Genomic DNA, 17,745 nt, shown 5'->3' on the forward strand with positions numbered 1-17,745 from the left:
CAGGGGAAAGGTATGCATATTTTACACCTGCACAAGTTATCATGTCTCACCCAAGTCAACTGTGCCATCTTGAACTTCACATTAGAAAAGAATTATTTTATTCTGCCTTATGCCAAAAAAGTGTATCTAACACTGAACCCTGTTTCTCAAGTCAAAAGACTCAGATATATTTCCAGTAAAATGATCATAATACATACATACTTGCATAAATGTACACACACATAGCCCAATAGTTGTCTTAATCATCTTAGAAACAGTTTTTGAAATTTGACTTTTCAGCTTATAGGCAAAACCATCTGTGATTAAAGGGGTTTTGTTTAAAAGAATAACCTAGGCTTTTTATGGCTCATAAACTACTCAGAGTCCAAGCCTTTTTGTTTACACATTGAATGAGGTCAGTACTATATTTGTAGCTGAAAAAGGAACATGGACTCTTTTTTTGCTAAGAAGGATCCTTTGCTAGAGTTGTTCTAGAAGATGTGATGGTCATAAAAGTTGACCCTGGAGAGTACAGGGCATACAAACCTGGAAGGCTGATCATCATACCTGCCCACTAGGAACTCCCAGGTACAAAAAAATAGCTTTTCTTCCACCAAAGCAGAAGCCCCAAAGATGTACCCTATGAATGTGGTATGAATCAAATCTTGAAGAACATAAACTATGTTTTATGGAAAGAAAAACTGTTACACCCTCAAGGATGTTAGCAAAACAATGTTATATACTTGTTTTTCTAATGTTTAAAGAATCCATACTGTTACTTGATCTGATAATCTAAAGTTAAAGGGAACTAAGTCATATCTCACCAAGAATGTTAAAAGTTTCAACATATTTAGTTAAAATGTGGTATTATTTTAAAAATCTTCAACATCAGTTCAAGCCATTTGAAATTCTGATATCTGACAATTTTTTTAATCTACAAAAATAGAGCTCTCTTGTGGTTCAAACTAATGGATACATTTTTCCTCAGCTATTATGCCACTCCAAGAATGTTGTATGCTTTGTAAATGGAAAATAACAAGACATATGGTAAAATATGAATCAAAATGTCCACAAACAGAAACTTTATTCCAAAATTCTTAGTTTTTTTAAAGTTAATTTTGTACAATTCTTTTAATTCAGGGTTGGCAATTTTTTTTAAATAAAAAGACACAAGAGTAAATATTTTAGGCTTTGAGGGCCATACAGTCTCTGCTGCAAGTATTTAACTCTGCCATTACAGCACAAAAATATCCAGAGGTAATACATAAGTAAAAGGATGTGGCTATGTTTCAATAAAACTTTATTTAAAATGTAAGCATCATAGCCATATGCTGTAGTTTATTGGTATAGCACTCTCTCCATATACTACTGAGATCCCAGAATGCCATAAATCAAGATCTCCCTTAGTAACTATCAGCTCGTTATAGGATTACGGTCATAGGGACTTCCCATTGCCTAAAATAATAATTGCATATTCAGAATGAAAATTCCTTTAAGATGAAGTAGACTTTACCTGAAGATCCCGCAATGTTGTCTCATGAGTGTGAGCATCACCTTCAAGAACTGAATGCCGGTCAAGATTTTCTTGTTCTTGTCCCAGCCAAACTTCAAATGCCTTTAGGTCTCTCTGATATTCTTGGTGCAGGCGAACTAGTTTTTCTGACTTGGTTACTGCTTCCTATTATCAGCATTTAAGATGATTAAGATAAGAATACATTACCACATGCACTATGGTACTATAGTGTACTGTAAGTTTTGATGTACTATAAGAACTCACTTTTGGAATTTTAGGAAAACATGATTATTAAATCACTGGAGTATGATTTCCTCAAAGAATGAAGCTTCAAGATTTATATAAAAAGTATAAAAACATAATATCACTATGAAAAGGGGCCTTGAAGATCATTTTGTTGAATTAACTACCTGATGTCTGAATTCCTTATGAGATGTTATATGAAATGCCAAAAAAATGAATTAACTTTCCTTGTCATAAGAATATGCTTTTGCTAATGAAGAAACGTGAAATTCTTATATTGTGCCTTAAGTGAGGATTAGGACTTACTGTGGATTTAATTTTTCATGTATTTTGCCTAATAAGGTAGGATATGTTTGAAACTTATTTTTAGTTTCTTTGTGAGGTCTAAATGAAGAATGATAAATATTATTTGTAATTATTTACTGCTTTAGAAAACTCTCATCACAAAATGTATTAAAACTTTTATGACTCTTCATTATGAAGCTGCTCAATTTTTTTCTTAAATTGGTTAACTTCTGGGAATTTTTATTGAAAATTATTTTCCTTCAGTAACTTTCATGAACTAACAGTATTTAAAGGTTTTTGTTTGGTTTCACCAATGATTAAACTATTAAAACTCATTTGTTCTTTTGTACTTTTACAAATCAGCATTCCTGAAAATAAATGATTCTTTAAATAAGCATAGGTCTAACCCCTCCTATTCAGGGAGTCTGCATGGAACATGGTTAGGCATACCTTGGCCCTCTCTTTGATGGTTCTGTATCTCTCCTGAAGATCCTGAAACTCTAACTGGGTGACATAGTGCTCTGTCATGCCAGCCCCTTTGAGCTCAATGGTCTCCAGCAAGCTGCTGTAACTCAGCACTTCTTCACTTAGTAACTAGAGAACATTTAAAAGAAAATAAAGCAGTTACCATGTATACCATTGTATTAGTAGAACTGCTAAAATTAAGATATTTTAACTGTGTAGTTGACAAGTGATCTTAGGTCATCTACCTCTAGACAAGTAGATGGATAGATCCGTCCATCTATACATGAATATAGACTGACTGTGTGTGTGTGTGTGTGTGTGTTACACATATGGTTCAGAACTTGTCTGAGATACTGATTCCAATTAACTTTGATATCCCAAACATAATTTGTCCAAAAATAGGCTCCTAATCTCCTCTCCATTCCCATTCCTCTCCAGCCCCGACCAAACCCCAAATCTACTTCTCCTTCAGTCTTTTATTTCAAGCAGCAAATGCCACATATGCCACCCAGATGGCCATCTCAGAACACTGGAAGTCACACTTGTTCCCTACTCTCTGTCATTGTATCCACAATGAAATCTTTTTAGTTCTATCTCCTGACTATGTCCTGACATTTGTCCTCATGTCTCCTGCAAACTCCCTAGCCCATGCTGCTACCATTTTTTACTGGACTTTTGCAATATACTGCTAGGCAGATTCCCTGCCCCCAATTCTTACTCTGTTCCTTTTCCCCACTCCACAGAGCAGCCTGGGTGATAAAAGATTTTAACACTGTAGATGGAATCTTGTCATTCTCCAGCTCAAAGCATCGACTATCTTCCCCAGGCTGGGGGGATCGAGTGGAAATCCTCAGGCGAGCCCACAGGGCGATGCACGGCCAGGTTCCTGCTTCTCTGCCAGTTCACCTGGCAGCACTCACTCTGCTCACTCTCTGTTCCAGCAGCATGTGGCCTTCTTCTAGTTCCCATGTTGAGACAGATTCTCCCCCTCCTCACAGCCTGAGGACATGCTGATTATTCCATCTGGACCGCTCTTTTCCCACCTCCTCCCCAGGATAACTTCTCTGCACTGCACTCCTTCTGGCATGGTCTACAAGTCTGCTGCTTCAGAGAGGACCTTCCTGTCCCTCCCTCCACTACAAGCAATCTGTACTAGCTTTGTGCAGTTTACTCTTTCACCATGGGCCACTTCATTCATCCTAGCACTTATCACCAGTTATAATTATTTATTTATTCATGCACTCTGAAGAGTATATGTGTCCTCACCAGAATACAGTCCTCCTCTGTTTTTTTTGCCTAGGATTGAACATGATGCCTGCATGAAGCAAGATCTCAATAAATATTTATTGAATAGATGAATAATTTAATTAGGCAATAAATCATTATAACAATATTATGAGGTAGATAATTATGATTCTATTAATTTTCAGATGCATAAATGAGACCCTAAAATGTTAAGTGACTTGCCATAGGTCCCATAAGGCCATTTAGTCCTTCAAATAACTTTTATTCAGCATTTGCTCTGTGTCATACAGAGAGACAAATGGTAGGATATTAAAAAAAAGTTAAGCATCTCTATCTATTGAGGACAAGAGACATGTAAGCATATATTCTATGTAATCGATAAAGAGATATGAACGATAGAGAACAGAAGAACTAAGTAAGCTCAGAGTGGTGGTAGTATGGCAGCAAAAAGACTTCTGCCAATTCAGAAAGGTGAGTGGAAGGTTGCTGGCCACAGAGGTAGAGCTAGATCATTACAGCAGAGGCATGGAATCTCTGTTCCATCTAAAGTGCCATTTTCAGGAAATAGTGAGAAATACAGTAAGGCTGAAGCATGGGAAGAAAGGGTATGAGAGTGAAGGAAAGAGGGTGACAAAGGAGAGTGTTAAATTCTTATAAACTAGATAAAGAAAACTGGTTGGGTGCCATGGACAATGGCACCCATAGGCAGGAAAGTGAGACATTCGCCTTCATATGAAGATAACCATAGGTGGAGAGACAAGAGACAAAATGAGGAGGTAGGAGCCTGTTGCAATTTAGGAAAAGGAAGATGGATTATAGTCAAGAGACATTTCTGAGATAAAACCAGCAGGACCTAATGCCTAATTCAAAGTGGGGATAAGAAAGAAGGATCTGGGGATAATGAACTTTCCAATTAGGATATTCAGCCTGAGATGATACAAATGAACTGAGATGGAGAATAACAGAATTTGAAGGCTTTAGGGGGTAGAAGTAATAAGTACTGATTAGAACGTGATAAAGGTTGAGGTCATCCAATAAATACACCCTCGAGTAAGGATATAAATCAAAGGTTTATTTGATTTTATGTTTGAATACTATTATTAATAAAAAGATTTAAGACTATATCCCCAATATCTAGTAGGCTAACTACTTAGCTGGCTACTTATTTAAAAAATATATGTAGCACTATACTAATATAAGCATTATGGAAATGTACAAAAGTAGAAGTACAAAAGATGTGATAAAAAGAAAGCATTTTTACTTCTTAATGATGAGTAGGCTGAAGATATTAAAAGATATTACAAGTTGTCAAATTTTAAATGTACATGATGAATTTAAATGAATATGAATCTATAAAGTTTCCTTGTAAGAGAAAATTTTTTTTTGAAGAGAAAATTTTCACTCACAAATAAAATAGTCACAAACAAAAGATTAAGAAGCCATTAGATATTATAGTAAAAGCCCCAAACACACTTTACCTACGTGCACAACCCTAGCATACAGGTAGTCATATTTATATGTAACTAAGGCATTTTGAAGAAGTCTGCCAGAGGGCAAACGGAATCTGAAATCCGGCTCCCACCTTGGCTTTTCCCAGAGCGCTTGTTTTCTCCCGCAGTTCAGCATACTGCCTTTCAGATTCATTTAGGCTGGCTTCCATACTGTCCATCCAACCGGAAAACTGTCGAACATCATCCTGATAACTTGTCCACTTAGAAAGAGCTCCTTCGAGTTGACTGTAAGGTATGCGAAAGGACAATAATCTACATTGAGAAGCCATGTAAGTCCCATCTTTATTATGCACCTGCTCTGTCCACTCCACCAACAGGGAGCCCACAGATCAGGACAAAGGCCAGCTGGGGTGGGCTCAATGGACAGGACTTATCACACCTGAGTCTGGGTCCTTGACAAGCCTAACCTCAGGAAGCAAGGGACCATGAAGTCCAGGCCGATGAGTGGAGTAGTGGGACTGGACATAAAACTTAGAATCAATAAGCAGGTCACACAAGACCCTGGGAGAGACTTGAGGGCAAAATTGGGAGAGATCCTCTCTATGAGGCTTTTCTGGAGCCAAGACCCTATGCAGGAAGAGAATCAGTACTTAACTCCATCAAGTTGAGCAGGACATCCAGAGGAGAGAAAAAAATGAATTAACAAGAGAAGGAAGGAAGAAGTAAGAATAAGTACAGTAACTATCTTGCATGAGATTTAAAAGTCAGAAAATCATGATGGAAAAATAGGGTAACGTTTTCTGAACTGGTCTAACCTGATTACTTCTCTTCCAGATAAATTAAGCCCTCCTCTCACTATGGATGTTTTCTACTCCATTAATCATCTGTGCCTAATTTAACTACCATGCTTTGGGTTGTTTTGTAGCAGACACTCTCCACCCCTATTTACCCTCCAACCGTACCACTGCAGCACACTGTCAGCTGGACTTCTGATTGCCAGCTCTCTGCCCTCCTGACCTGAGGGCATTCTCTGGTCCCCAGGGCCTGCTCAGCTTGAGTGCAATGCAGGTGAGAAGCGCCAGGGATTATTGCCCTTCTCGAGAGCAGCCCTCAACTGCCTTCCTCATGGGAGACTCATGGGAATCTGTTTACAAACATTCTAGTCCTCCTGTCCTTGGTGCATAATTCTGAGACACGTGTTCTACACTGTTTCCCAGCACTGCCCGGCTCAATGATGTTTCAACAGTCTGCTGGGGTAACCTGCTTGAGAACGTTCCCTCTATCACCTGCCTTTCCTTCCTCATCTGTCTCCCCTGTCACCTACTGGTATTTCCCTAGGAAATCCCAAGTAAATACTTGGTTTAAATAATATATCTTTAGATGATGAAACCCTTATTTATCTTGTGACTTTTTAAGCAATGAACACATGTAACAAACCATGTAGTTATATTAAAACATAGGCATGGTATGGCAGGCCAACCTAAATGCAAGAGTGTACCTATAAGTTTCTTCTGTTCTAATAAGAAGAAAGGAAAAGGTAAAGGAAAGGAAAGGAAAGGAAGGAAACTCCAGGAATAGTCTGTTACCATGCTGTAATATTGATCTTTTGGTAATGGCTTGGCAGGAGTTGGCTTCAGTTCACTTACCTTTTACACCGAATTGCTGCAGACAAAAGGGAAGCCCACATATCCTTCACACTCTGCAGCTGCTGCTGAATAGCAGGAATGCCTTCTGGAGAGGTATTCTGCAGGACAGATTCCCCTCTGGTCACTATCATTTTCATCTGGATCTCTTTTTCCTGTTTCACTGATAATAGAGCCTATGAAAACAAAATCAGAAGTCCTTTGTCATTTGCATCTTTAGCATTTCTGGCTTTAAATGTTTCAGAGCTCCTGAAGACAGTAGAATGATACAATTGCAGGTGAGCCATGAATCTCTTAGGCTCACTGGGTGGCAGATGGGAGAATCACTTGCTGGCGAGAGTCAATAACCAATCCACAGTCACCTGCTGGTCTCCAAGGGGTCTTGCTTTTTAGGTCTCAATTCTTCTCTGAATAATCCCTTCTTTCCACTGAAATTTTATTTTGTTGGTTTTCTTTTGCTTTGTTTTTGGTGTGTTTATCAATTTTTAAAATTTGTTTCGGGGTAAAATTTAGTGATTCATCATTTGCATATAATACCCAGTGCTCATCACAGCAACTGGTTTTCAATAGAGAAAAATAGAGTACAGTAGAATTCATAGATTTTCAAAGGTCACAGGATGAAGAGCTTTATGTTAAGGTCTCTAGTACAACAAGCCTATTGATATTAAATGTTAATTTATATATCTTGAGATCTTCACAGGCACTCTTCTTTTTCTATATAAGAAGGGAATTTGAATTCAAAGTTATAAAATTGGCATTATCACTTAAAAGGCAAAGTTTCATTCCCCTCCCTAATCTGGACCCTCCCAACCTCTACAGATTCAGTATCAGCCCCTCGTTGCCATCACTTAGCGCTTCGACAAGAAGAAACTACTAGCAATTTCTCCCACGCCATGCTATTTGTTTTCTTTGGCTTTTGCTTCTGCTGGTACCATTCTCAAATCATAGCCTGGGTAGGAGACTTCCTGAGAAAGCTCCTCTGAATCTGGACCAGGTCCCTCCCACACATCCCACTCTTTCATGTGTCTGTAGCACTGCAAGCATACTCCTGTTTTTTACTGACTTGTCTGTGTCAGCCTCCAGCTTCAGACAATGAAATCCTGGAGGACAATGACCATGTTATTCATTTTTGAGTCCTTGAAATCAAGACAGGGTGCCAGTCTCCTATAAGACGAACATCAGGTGAATGACTGCAGAACAGTTATTTTATCACAAATGCGAAAAAGAACTAATATGCTGGGATGGGAGAAGAATTGACTGAAGGGTACAGGCAGACAAGCAAGTTGACCAAGATGGGAAATGTCTTGCTCTAAAAAAAGTTTCATCAAAATATTTTCTAAGAATAAATGTGTCTATGATGTAATTAGAAACACATCTCTTAACTGTATCAAACAAGTAACTACATTTGATTGCAATTTTAGTTTAATTTTTGTCAAGTATTTGTGAGTGGACATATCTGGGGTCAAATGATTCAGGGATGTCCAGTCAAAGCCGCCCTCTGCAAATAGGATCACACTCATAGAGCATTCTTGGATTTGTTGTAGAGAGAGTGTGACATAATCACACCAGACAGAGACTTGAGAAATTTTGAGAAAAACAATTCTGTAAATTAGAGACTTTCCTCTAAAAATGCATACCTCAAGCTTGAGCATCCTGCTGTCCAGCACACTTTTGTCGGATGTTGGGTGGCAGTAAGAGTCCAGCATGTGAACTGCATCTGTCAGCCAGTCTTGGAGCTCTTTAATCCCCAGGGAGAACTGATTGTGTTCTGCAACAATTCTATCCAATCTTGACACTTTCTCCTGGAAATGACAGAAATCGTTTTCCAGCTGTCCATACTACTTTACAGCCTACAGATGCTCAAATTGTAAAGCTAACCAATAGTTTCAAATAACTACAATCAGGCATAAATTCCTGTGCTGCACAAATACGATGCAAGTCTGTATTGATCTGAGATGTGGGAAGTATCTTTGTAATTAGAATAACTGGGTCAAAAGCAGAATGATTACAATTATAATTTATTGCCCCCACTAATCTTCTTTATGACAATTGTGATTTTTTTTTTTTTTTGGAATGAGCAAACCTTTTTCCTAATTCTTTACGTGGGAGATGAATAAGAATAGTTTCTACCTTTCCCATACCACATTTGGCTCAACTGATACTATGGACCTATATGGCCTACCTTGTGGCCAGTTCTAAAAGGTAACTATCTGAGATTTTGTAGTAATCCTAAATTTTTAAAACTGGGACCATAGATATGATTTTATTTATTAATTAGAGGCTATTTTTGACACAGTGAAGATTTTATAAAGACTATGCTTACAGTTCTTAAAGCATTCAAATATCTATTGATTTTGGATATCTAAATAAATACAAAGGACTAGAAAGAAGTCCTTAATTCATTCTAATTTCAGATATATCCCAGGTTTTCTAAGGACAAAAGAGAAGGAACTTATTCATAGAAAAAAACTGGATGAAACAAACTATTAACTGTAAGATCTATACTAGTGTAACTGTCTCAATGATGCTTTATTGAGGACCCAAATTAGCAGACCTTGAAGTAAGTCCACACTAAAATAGGTGAAGCCATATTACGGTAGGTTCCCTATATTCTAAGATCTGAAATGCAAAAGAAAAATACAGGGAACAAATGTTACAAGCCACATGAAGCTCAAGGTAGACCTGCCCGATGAAGTTCAAGATGAGCCTGAATAATACCTGCTGAATATTCTAAATTAGTTCATGATGGTATCCCATTTACTTTTTTTCTAACTATTAGAAAAGATATTTAATCAGTTATGTGAGTCATTGCCGATTCTGAGCTCTGCTCTAGAATACGGAATGAAACTCTCCATCAACACATCCTTGACAACTATAATTAAAAAAATTATCACAAACTCATCATGTTAAATCCATTAAATTTAAACTGCTCTGAATTCATGCTTTTCTAAAATAATTTAATCTGAGATTGTTTAGACCCCAACTCTGAACTTTGCCTTATGTTTACACTTCGAGTCTTCAAGGTAAAAGCCCTAGAGAACATCTCATTTCAGTATTGAGGAGAATATTTTGTGCAACAACAGAGATTGGGTCTCTTCAGCCTTTGAAACCTCTCTTGCCTCTTTTCAGACATGCACACAAAGGTGACATGGCACAAATGCTTGACAAAGACTGGAAGGCCAGGAAGGACACTTGACATGCCTTATCCCGAGCCAGCACACAACCTCGCACAACCCTACTGAGGCTCCAGATCTGTGGCTTCAGGACCACATGCACACACAGCAAGGACATGGCGGGCGTTACCTTCGTTAAATTGCTTAGAGCTAGATACTGAGAAGACAGCTGCGACACTCTGTGCATAAAGCTCTTGCTGGCAGCTTGTCCTTCCCACAGCTGCTGAGCTTTCTCTCTTAGCCTGTTGAGCTGAGGCTCGTAGCAGTTTATTTCCTCAAGGACAGACTGAAAAGCACAAGCAAGTTACTATTAAGAGGCTGGGGGAAAGCACATCACGGACGAAGCTTTGGCCCAAAGGACACGGAAATAAACATGGCGAGCAAGGGGTGTGCCTTGAAGGCTTTGTTATTTCCACGCACCGTATAGACTACAGGACTACAGACTACAGAAACAGACTGCACCTTAAAGGAAAGCCAGGAAACACAGAATGTGTCAGAAATTGGGAAGGGGTACGCTCCATCTCCAGACAGCATAACCTAACCAGGGTCCACCTGAATGCAAGGTGTGCAGAGCACAGGGGTAAAGATGTGGCTAGAAGGGTGGGGGTCCTCTTACCTGGAGCTTCTGCTGTTCCCTCCTCTTTGCGGGCAGATCATACAGGCGATTGCTGCTTTCCTGCACCAACTTCTCAGTTTTACTCAGCCAGTCCTGGACGGGCTCAGCACTTACTTCAAAGTCCTTCATTTGGATCTTTAGATTCTATGAGGTTTTAAATCACGTTAGGGATAAAAACAGATTTTATTTTTATTTTATTTTTTTAAGATTTTATTTATTGGGATCCCTGGGTGGCACAGCAGTTTGGCGCCTGCCTTTGGCCCAGGGTGCGATCCTGGAGACCCGGGATCGAATCCCACGTCGGGCTCCCGGTGCATGGAGCCTGCTTCTCCCTCTGCCTGTGTCTCTGCCTCTCTCTCTCTCTGTGTCTCTCATGAATAAATAAATAAAAAATATATTTTTTTAATGTATGATAGTCACAGAGAGAGAGAGAGAGAGAGGCAGAGACACAGGCAGAGGGAGAAGCAGGCTCCATGCAGGGAGCCTGATGTGGGATCCCAGGACTCCATGATCATGCTCTGAGCCGAAGGCAGATGCTCAACCACTGAGCCACCCAGGTGTCCCAAAAACAGATTTTAATAGCAAGTCCAAAGTCCTTCACTTGGCATTGAAAGCCAATGGCAGTCCGGCCTCCTCACCCTTTTGCCCTCTTTCCTTGTTCCCAACACATAGAACATTCTATCTTTCACTGTAGCCCCTACGGAATTTTTTAATATCCTTTTAGAGCTTTTAGGCACAAGTTTTTTGAAAAAGGAGTTTTTGCCTCATTATGCAGCCTACAACAGAGTTCACACCCACTTCTCAACTTCTATCACACTTGTTAATATCAGTCACTATACTTTATCACAGACTGGGTTAGATTGTGAGTTTTCATCTCATGCCAGCATGTCTTATCTCCACAACTAGCTTACAAGCTCTGCAAGGAGAGGGCCTGGGACACACCACTGGTACCCTGTACAAATATCAATAAATACTAACATACATTTTGTCAACTTTGATTAATCATGGGATAAGAAATAGCATAAAGTTTATATGCTAATTATGTTTTTAATAAATAATTTGTTTATTCTAATTAATAAAGATACCAAAAAATACCTCATAGTGTTCTGTGGTTATTACATAAGAAGCTGTGACTGCTGTCATAGATACTTTGTAGGTATTAATAGCTGTAAAATGTATTTGATAAAGTTGTATACAGCACCATTTAACTTTTGCAAAGGTGTTTATATCCTCTATTACTTATAAGAATGCTATATTGAAGTGAGTTTGAAAGTTATGCTATCATGTGAACATACTAAAGGCTTTTAAACTTAAATTTAAATCAGAACTTTAGGTAGTACTGTCAAAGAACAAATCCATAAAGGTTAGCTGAAAAATTTAAGTGGCAAGGGCTGCAGGAGACTGTGGGAGAATGCTCCAGATTCTGTTGGCATCTGAGCTGGATTGTCTACAATGTGGGAGAGTCATACCTGCCGTGGTCACCTCTTAGGGAGACATGCAGCTGTAGGAATGCTTTGGAAAACTAAGAGTGCTTCACAAATGTAAGATACCAGGATAATCCCTAGAGCATTCTACAAAAACTTAAGCTTCATGAGGACAAGAGTTCTATTCTGTTTTATTATTTGCTATATCCCAAGAGCTTAGAATAGTCCTTGGCAAATGGAAGATGCTCAACAAATATCTATTGAACAATTAAATAAATTAATAAATTCAAGGTGTTTCCATCCTTCTATTACTGAAGTCTCACGGGACCACTAAAGGACAAACTGGAGACCATGTTATTAGGAATTTAGTTCTACAAAAAAATGGAGCTAAGAAGCAGAGCATTAGAGATCTAATGCAAGATGGCTGGGTTCCTTAGGTAAGGAGTGAAGTCACAGGCTGTGAGCAGGGGGCCTGAGGAACAGGAATAAGAGCTTGATACTAAGTCAAACAACTCCTAACATTTCTCATATACTTCTTTTCTATGGGGCTGTGGAGACTTCCCATTAAATGTTCTTTCTGCACGTTTCCAATTATTTCTCCCAAGGTCTCAATGGCCATCTAAAAATCTTAAAATCCCACATCTAAAAATCTTAAAATCCCACATTTATATAACTGTATTTATGTAACACTTTAAGTCAGAGTGCCTAAGTTTGAACCTGTCTTCATCACTTACTAGCAGTAAGAATTTGGCAGATTATTTAAATCACCTTTTGCCTTAATTTCCTCATCCACAAAACCTAAATAAGAGAGTTCCTACCTTAGAGAATGGTTATGGTCATTGATGCATGCTCAGTGCTTGCACTGGCGCTGGCACTGGTAAATGCTCACTGTCATTGTTATTGTAGTTTTATTCTCTCTGTTGGACTCTGTACTTATGGTCACTGCTACTTTCCTGGCAATACCTGCTGAGTATCTTTCAGGCCCATCTAATTGAACATATATTATATTGAATTAATTTTTCTATCCCCTCTAAAACTACGTTTTCTACTATATTCATGTGTAGGATAATGGCATTACCATTCATGTCATCTTCCAAACTAAAAACTAGACTTACACTTCACTTCTCCTTTTTCCTCATGCCTCTCACTGAGTTCTCACTGAGTTAGCTACCAAATCCTGTGGTGTTTTACCTTAGAGATCATTCTCTATCCATTATTATTTCCTTAATTCCCTCATTTTCCTCATTTGGACCATTATGAGAAATTTTTTCTGGTCCTGCAGCTTCCCCATTCTTGTCTACACTGTGGTCAGAGTTGACACATTTATCTCCAACTTGAAAACCAGTAGGTTCCTTACTCAGCCTTTTCAACTAGAATTTTAAGAAAAAACGAAGCCCAAGTGTCCTAAAACATCCATTCTCTGTAATAAATTAACCTTTCTCTTACGCATCATTGTCTCTGGGTTATGTTACATCCTTGGAAAAATTGAGAACATAAATGCTATTTAGGGGTTCAGATAAAAAAAAAAACCTGGTAAGAGTCAAGATCAAATTGCTTAGTACACAAAACATTTCCTATCTTGCCCTAATATTCATTTTCAATCTTATCTCTGTTGTTCATCCCACAAAACCCCACATGGATGTCAAACTTCTTAAAGTCCCCCATTGCTGACACTCATGACACTCTGGCCCTGCACATTCAGTTCCTTCTACCTGAAAGCAGGTCAGCCTTGGCAGATTCAAAGAATGTTTAGCCTTCAAGGTTCAGTTTAAATGTCACCTTTCTGGTAACTTTCCTTGATTTCTACAAGTGGAGTTAGTTGTTTCCTTCTTTGAATGACTACCATATCCTGGATGTAGCTAGATTATATTGCAATCATCTCTTTATATACTATTTCTCGGTCTAGAAAGTAAATTCCCTGAGGAAAGAGAAGAGACTAACCCTTTTGTATTCCTAACATAGTGGCTGACACATATTGTTTTCTGTTTTTTTCCTAATAGAAATAAAGGAAAGAGGAAAGGGAGGAAGGGAAGAAGGGAGGGATACAAGGAAAGAGAGAGGGAGGAAAAAGGGAAAGATGATAAAGAAGACAGAAAGGCAGGTTATTCCTCACCTACTCATCTACTCTTGGACATCTCTTGAACTAGGTAACCATGCAATCAATGCCAGATGTACTACCTTCAACAATAAATGCTTCAGAGCTCAGGCCACATTACACTAATGATCTCTGTAAGGTTTTGAATAAATTTCTAGGCACTGCACAATGGTTATCACTCTCTATTAAGTGGAAGATGCCTACTACGCAGGAGTAGCCACCATTACAGAGAAGAATTACAATAGTCTTGGTCTAGGGAAGAATTGAGGGAACACACATTTTCTCTTTCAAGATATTAATCCTCTATTATTATTTTTTCCATTCCAATTAGTTATTATCATAATCAAATAAAGGATCTATTCTGCCAGGAAATGTTGTTTAAAAGGGAAAAAATTACTCTCCATGCCTCTAAATATTCCTCTCAGTTGATGCACAAAACAAGTAATCTCACAAGAAAAAAACACTTGCATTGTGGCAGTAATTATGATTATAATAAATTCAACTTATGTTGTCTCTGGATAAAAGAATTTTGCATAATCATTGGCTCTTTGCATACTTAACTCCTAAAACCTATTACTTGACATTTGCATTAGTTATAAAATACTTTGTCATCAATAGCATTTTGTAGTCTTACATGGATATTTCTGTTCATTCTCTCAGAACAGCTTCCAAACTTGAGGGATTTCAAATGAATGATTGAGTGATATTGTTTAAAAGTAAAAACCTATTATTTCTGGTGGGACAATGAAAGACTATGATAATAGCCCCTACCAGGCAAGAAGCTATCAAATTCCTCAGTGAGGCCCATACTTCTAATATTGAGCTGTTTCTTATGGTTACCCAGTTATCCATTAATATTCAGAGAGGAATACCAAAATCATTGGCAACCATATTTGGATATAAATGAAAGTGTGGTTTTTAACTGACAACGACTACAGCAACAAACTACTGAGGACATGTCCTTGTGCTTGGCTATATTATACCTCTAGGGCAGATTCCTTCTGGTGGAGATTTGAATGAAAATTTTTCCAATCTTCTTTTGCAGTTACAACTTTGGCCTGGATGCCATCAGCTTTCTCTTTGGTCAACAGAGTACTCAAAAGTTCTCCTTTGGACAGCATCATGTTTAGCTTGTGCTGTCCGTTTTCACTTTCTGACAAAAATTCCTACAAAGAAAAATGCTAAGATTAGGCATGATAAAATGCTCTATGCTTTAAAATACATTGATTTTCTACTTCTTTCTTGATACACTCAAAGAGAAGAAATAAACCATTTTTCATTTCATATATTCAATCATTAAGACTCTTTTACCCTCTCTATACATGGGAATAATAATCTTATGCACCTGATATGCTTATTGCGAAAATTAAATGAGACAATCTGCCTAGGGTGCCCAGGAACAGTGCTTACATTATACAAAGGAACTTTATTAGTCCCCACATCCCTGTAAGTATATAAAAATAGCACACATTTGGGTGAATGGACTAGTTTCTCTTCACAAACACAATTAATTGTTTCCAGCAAGGATTTATTTGAAATTCGAGTTTCTTAAGCATGACTTTAATATGCTTATAAAAAGATCTAGAGGCACCTTTTTAATTCACTTAAGCACTATTATTAATTGTTGGCATTCTTACCTGTATTTTCTGAAGATTTGTTGAAACTTCATTAATATTTTGAGGTATATCAAAACATTTGGCAGTAGTGATTTTTGCATTAACCAACCACTGCTGGAAATCCTTGAAGGCTCTTCGAAATCGTTGCTGTAAAATCTGTTCTCTATTCTGACAGCCCTTGGATGCTTGCAAACAAAGACTAAAACCATGATTTGAAATGTTTAAGGGAAGGAAAAAATGATAAAATAGATTTTTATAAAGTTAGAATCAACAGTTCCTAGAGTATGCAGTGACATTAAGCAATGTAGTTAATGACTAACTTATTGTACCTTAAAATAAACAAACTTCTGGCTGCTTATTTGTATAAAAATATTTTGAATACCAGTAAGGTTCATGCTCACCAATTATATTCTTTAATCAGGCTAGAAACTTTTCCACTGTATGTACTCAGGTCTCTGGAAAATCGACAAAGTTCATTTAGCTGAGACTTAAGATCCTCTGTTTTAGGCTCTGCTTTTTGTAGGGCATCCAGTATTTCCTATTAGGAAATAACAAGACAGAGAAGCAGTATTTAAATTAGGTATTTTCCATATCCTCACACTATACATTCATAAATAATATTATAAATTATTAGTATAGAAAGAACCAACATAATAAGTTCAGTAAAGAAATACATCTTATTTTTAGGATTCCTCACTGCAAAAATAGCCCTTGGCTTATTTGCATCTTTTTCTAGGCAAAGATAGGCACTCCAGTACCAAATGTTGCCAAGTAATCAAATGATCAGGTGGTCAAATAAAGTGTGACAGAAAAGGGAAAGAGAAAATAACTTAAATTGCTTAATAATAGTTTGACTAGGCCATTGGCAGATAGGTATATTGTTGAAAGGTAAAGAAAAATCATTTGAAAGCAAGGTAATACTGATTTTGGATTAAAAATATACATAGCAAGTGATTTTACGTGTATATACAGTTAACTTTCACACTAAAAATGTCTGATTTAACTAGTAATTCATTCATTTCATAGTTTTATTCACACAGTCATCAAATATTTGCTAAATGCCTGCTATGTGCCAAGCATTTTTCTGGATTCTAGGACCCCCTAAAATGACTGAAAATATGAATCCTATACTTGAAGAGCACTCAATTTAACAGAAGAGAAAGACACATGAACAATCACATTACTGTGAATATCTAATCCAAAATAAAGTCTTGAGGGCAGCCCTGGTGGCGCAGCAGTTTAGTGCCGCCTGCAGCCCAAGATGTGATCCTGGAGACCCGGGACGGAGTCCCACATCGGGCTCCCTGCATAGAGCCTGCTTCTTCCTCTGCCTGTGTCTCTGCCTTTCTCTCTCTCTCTCTCTCTCTCTCTCTCATGAATAAATAAATTAAATCTTTTTAAAAAATAAAAATAATAAAGTCTTAAGACTGTCAAGTACATCTCTAAAATCAAGGCCATGATCCCCTGAATTATACAAGGTGCTTTTATGGGATTGTCACAAGGAGCAAATGGGATCACACAAGTACTTAGCAGAATCCCTGGCACACTGAGAAATGCCTAACTAGTAAAAACAGCAGGTAAATGACATGCAAATATTTAAGTGGGATTGTATAAATAATGGTGTTGCCACAGTTAAAGAAAGAAAGAAAGAAAGAAAGAAAGAAAGAAAGAAAGAAAGAAAGAAAAAAAATTAATTGAGGAGAGCCAAGAAGATGAGTGACTACTCAGATGGCTGTTGGTGTTACTATTTGTGTTCTCAGATTTTTATCTAGACATGGCCTAGATTTGTAGGAAAACCACACCTTTCAACAAGCCAGGTCTGTGTTGCATTCCTCATCCTAGTAAATGGCTCCACCGTCCTCCCACTGATCTAAATCAGAAAACTAAGCTACATTTTGGCCTTGCCAAGAAACAAGAAACAACGAGGTCCAGTCTGTTCTAAGTCTTAGCTCTCTTTCAGTGACTTTTTTCCCTCTGCATCTTACTCAGTCTCCATT

The 17,745-nt window shown here is 37.8% G+C and overlaps 1 protein-coding gene across 14 annotated transcripts in view; it reads right to left on the bottom strand.

Annotated features, from left to right (window-relative positions):
* Positions 1–17,745, bottom strand: part of SYNE1 (spectrin repeat containing nuclear envelope protein 1) — a 448,999-nt gene that overhangs the window by 205,457 nt on the left and 225,797 nt on the right. For 13 of the 14 annotated variants that reach the window (XM_077897071.1, XM_077897049.1, XM_077897055.1 and 10 more), the window contains 10 exons: positions 16,150–16,286; positions 15,770–15,947; positions 15,116–15,298; positions 10,614–10,757; positions 10,128–10,283; positions 8,462–8,626; positions 6,828–7,000; positions 5,313–5,466; positions 2,471–2,614; positions 1,493–1,657 (listed from right to left, as the gene is read on the bottom strand). In XM_077897071.1, the coding sequence (XP_077753197.1) occupies positions 1,493–1,657; positions 2,471–2,614; positions 5,313–5,466; positions 6,828–7,000; positions 8,462–8,626; positions 10,128–10,283; positions 10,614–10,757; positions 15,116–15,298; positions 15,770–15,947; positions 16,150–16,286 (1,599 nt within the window). The remainder of the gene's footprint in view (positions 1–1,492; positions 1,658–2,470; positions 2,615–5,312; positions 5,467–6,827; positions 7,001–8,461; positions 8,627–10,127; positions 10,284–10,613; positions 10,758–15,115; positions 15,299–15,769; positions 15,948–16,149; positions 16,287–17,745) is intronic. The other variant, XM_077897084.1, reaches the window with a different exon arrangement.

The sequence above is a fragment of the Canis aureus genome, chromosome 1 (assembly GCF_053574225.1).
Source record: "Canis aureus isolate CA01 chromosome 1, VMU_Caureus_v.1.0, whole genome shotgun sequence".
Lineage (NCBI taxonomy): Eukaryota > Metazoa > Chordata > Mammalia > Carnivora > Canidae > Canis > Canis aureus.